General features: G+C 46.8%; 1 protein-coding gene across 1 annotated transcript; it reads right to left on the reverse strand.

Moving 5' to 3' along the window:
* Window positions 1–598: 598 nt before the first annotated feature.
* Window positions 599–3735, reverse strand: emilin3a (elastin microfibril interfacer 3a). The gene is made up of 5 exons (XM_028409404.1): window positions 3584–3735; window positions 3360–3479; window positions 3116–3267; window positions 2654–3040; window positions 599–2547 (listed from the first exon to the last, which is right to left on the reverse strand). Exons 1-5 carry the CDS (start codon window positions 3733–3735, stop codon window positions 599–601), a joined length of 2760 nt encoding a protein of 919 aa, XP_028265205.1.

Genomic DNA, 3735 nt, shown 5'->3' on the forward strand with positions numbered 1-3735 from the left:
AGTGAAACATGACTGGTTTCTAAAATGCAAGGTTGGTGTTGTTTAGGAGGTAATTGAGAGACCAGACCAGTCCTTGGTATAAATTTACTATGTCTGAAAGGACCAAGAAAACATGAGCTTAAAAGAAACTGGTTTATTGGAAGATTGGTTCTGAAAAGCACCTTGAAATTATTGTACAGAGCCTGAAATGCATTTCAAATGCAACATTTATGCTGGACTATAATAACAATAGAGACTTATACTCAAATGAGCCATATAAAAACATAACACTTTGAAAACTACTAGCCTAGATGTAAGAAAAATCAGTACAAAAACATGTAAACATTGTTAAACTGTTCATAGAAGAAGCCGTACAGAAAACACAGCTGCAGTTGTTTGTCTCTAAATAACTGTTATTAAAAATAAAACGTTCATCATAGCACCTTTAACTTCAAGATTCTCTTACGAGTGCAGTCAAAAATAGCTGCCTATTGTGTTCTCAGTTTATATTGAAGGCTACCTTAGACTGCCTTTATTTCAGTGCAGGTCCCTTTCAGTGCAGTGGAACTACACCTGCAGAATATTTATTTAGAAAGTCAAATTGTCCATATTAACTGTACTAATTCAGAGAGAAAGTATCCCCTCGTCTCACCTCTGTCTTCACCTCTAAACTCTGTTGTGTTGGCTCGACCTTGGAGGTGCAGTTTCTGAGCTCATCCTTCAGCTCAGACAGCTGCTGAGTGTGGCTGGAGAGAGTCCCATTGACCTGCAGAAGAAGACCATTCGACTGTTTCTCCAGCTCCTCTCTGATTCTCTCTAGGTCCTCTGCCAAGTAATTCAAGCCTTTACACTGGTCCTCCACGTGGGCAACACGCCCTCCAACCTCAGTTACTTCTTTCTGGACAACCTTTGCTGTGCTCCGGCAACCCTGGACCTCCTGAGCCAGACGCTTTTTCATCTCCTGCAATTCACCCTTAAGTCTGGCCAGCCTACGATCGCCTGCACCAAGCATAGAAGCCTGATGTCCAACAAGCTGAACCACACCCTTTATTTGCTGGGCCAGGCGAGCCTCTCTTTCATGCCAGGAGCTGTTGGCTTGAACTACCTGGTGGACCACTGTCCCCAGCGAATCCTGGAGGCCTCTCAGAGTGTGGTTGACTGAGCGAACATTGAACTTGAGGATTGTTAGCTCCCCTTGGACTGGAGAATCTCCCTCTGCCTGCTCTGTCTGGTCTCTGACAGTCAGACGTCTGAGGATGTTCTGCAGTGTGATGTTGAGGTTATTCAAACGGTCATCTTGCATGTCCAGTACCTCCTTCACATTCTGTTCCTCGGCCAGGTCTTCACCTGCTGCATAGTCTCCTTGGATGGCAGATTTTTGTGGGGAGGAACAGGAAGAGGAGCAAAGAATCTCGAGGCTATTGAGGTGCTTTTGCACTCTGTCCACATCTACCTCCAGTCTTCCTCTGAGGGAATCCAGCTCTGTCTCCAGAGTAGGGACAGCATGACCCTCTAGCAGTGCAGGGGCAGTAGCATTACCTAATTCTTCCAAAGCTGTCAGTAGACGGGTCTCCAGACCCTTTAACTTATCCTCCATTCTGGCTTCTAAGCCCTGTCCTGCTGCAGCTTTTTCTACGACACCACTCCTCTTAACAGACTTTTCACTTCTGATCTGCTCAGTCACATTGAGCTTGGCCTCCACATATGCTAGACGGCCTTCCAGCATTCCCTCTATGTGGTCCTTGTGTCCACCCAGCTCCACTCTCAGGTGTCCCTGGGACTGGTTGAGGCTTGTCAGTGATGTTTCCAGCAGCTGCACCCTTTCAACCAGCCCACCCATTCTATCACAACAGCTTTCTTTGGCCTTTAATCCATGGATCTGAGTCTGGAGGGTTCTCAGCTCTGTTCTCAAGTTTGTGGTGCTTTCTACCAGAGCATCCTCCATCTGGTCCTGCTGCTCACCTTGCTCTTTCTGACACCGACGGCGCACATCCCCAGCTTTCTCCTTGCATCGGCCCTCTGCACTCTCCACACGTTTTTCAAACCCATCCAGAATGTCTGTCCTGGCTGCACTTAGCTTGGCATCCATTAAATTCTCCATTGCTTCCCCAAGACTGCCAGTGGAGTCTGAAAGGACATCTGTTCCATTTGAAATCTTCTTCAGTGCTCCATCATGTCCCATCACTGTGGCTTTGAGTTCCTGCAGCTCTACTGTCTTTGCTCTCAACTCTGTTCTGAGCTCCTCCACTCTTTCATTCAAATCTGTGAGCCCTGGAAACACATGCCTGCCATCAAGACCCCCTGTCTCAGGGTCTCCCCCTGGAATTTCTACAAATCCTACAGTAGATGGACCAGAGGCCATTGCCTGAGCAGGAACAGGACCTGGACCAGGGGCAGCAGAGAGCAGAGCTGACAGCATCCTGTTGGCATCCTCTCTTAGTGATGCTCGTAGACTATTCTCCAGTCCATTCACAGTCCCCCTCAGGGTCTCCAGACCTTGGTTGAGACGTCGAACATCCTCCTCCATGCGATAAATTCGCTCCTCTGTGTCGCTGTCAAGAGCTGGTCCTAAAAAAGAAACAATATCTGTTATAACCAAGGTGAACATTGCAAGACAAAAACCATAAACATTCACTGAAACTGTTTGACCTTAGAGTTTGGTACTGGGACATACCTGCTGGCTCCACCTCATGATGTTCAGCAGCAGAGGGAGGAAGAGGGATTTCCTCTGGTATAATTTCTTCTGGTCCTTGAATGTGTTCATTTTCTTGTTCATGTTCATGTTCCTGGTTGTTCTCTGTATGATGTATATCAAGGTGCTCTGGCATTGGCTCTGGTTCAGCTGGATAAGGCCTGAAAGGAGTGTCTGGGTAGGAGGATGAACTTGGAGGCCCAAAGTGACGCATTGGGTAGTTAAAACTGCTGGTAGGGGGTCCTTTGGATTGACTCCATGGGTTGGCTTTCATGGGTGTGTTAAAAGGTGGGCCCTTGAGCATTGGACCCTTGAACATTGGTCCTTTGTATTGTGGGCCCTTAAACTGTGGGCCTTTCATTGGTGGGCCTTTCATTGGTGGGCCTTTCATTGGTGGGCCTTTCATTGGAGGGCCTTTCATTGGAGGGCCCTTCATTGGTGGACCCTTGAATGGTGGCATCATTTCCATGGGGTGTTGGTACACTGGATGTCCCTCCATACAGCCGTAGCCTGAGTACCCTGGACAACAACGCCACTCCAGCTCTGTGACAGTTTTATGTGCCACCTTGTACATTGGTTTGTACAGCAGACGATACCTGAGGGGAACAATGTTTGGTTTTTAAAGAGAAACAAATATCATCATAGTGAGGTGAGTCCAAGTTTATAAACTGAGGTCTTGTTTACTTACAGGAGTGTTGGACATTTTTGACCCCAAGAACACTTGTTGTACTCAGCTTTTACATAGGGGGCTGCCCCATCCTGCACAGTGAAGGACACTGTTTTTTCAATGACGTAGGCACAGTGGTTCCTGTTATAGTATGAGTAAAATAAGAAAAGAAAAACACAACATTGTGTTAAATTTCAATTAAGACGTCAGGTGGTTTTAGACATTACAGGAAGAGAAACACTTACTTGTGTCTGCTAGTGGGTTTTCCTTGGTCATGGTGTTGAGCGGGTCCAGCTTTATACGAGTGAAACTGCGGTGGTCTGTAGAATTTGGTTTCGACCAGCGATAAAGACAGTGTGACAAAGAGAAAAGGGCACACAGCTTTGGCAAAATGCAT

The sequence above is a fragment of the Parambassis ranga genome, chromosome 7 (genome assembly GCF_900634625.1).
Source record: "Parambassis ranga chromosome 7, fParRan2.1, whole genome shotgun sequence".
Classification (NCBI taxonomy): Eukaryota; Metazoa; Chordata; class Actinopteri; family Ambassidae; genus Parambassis; species Parambassis ranga.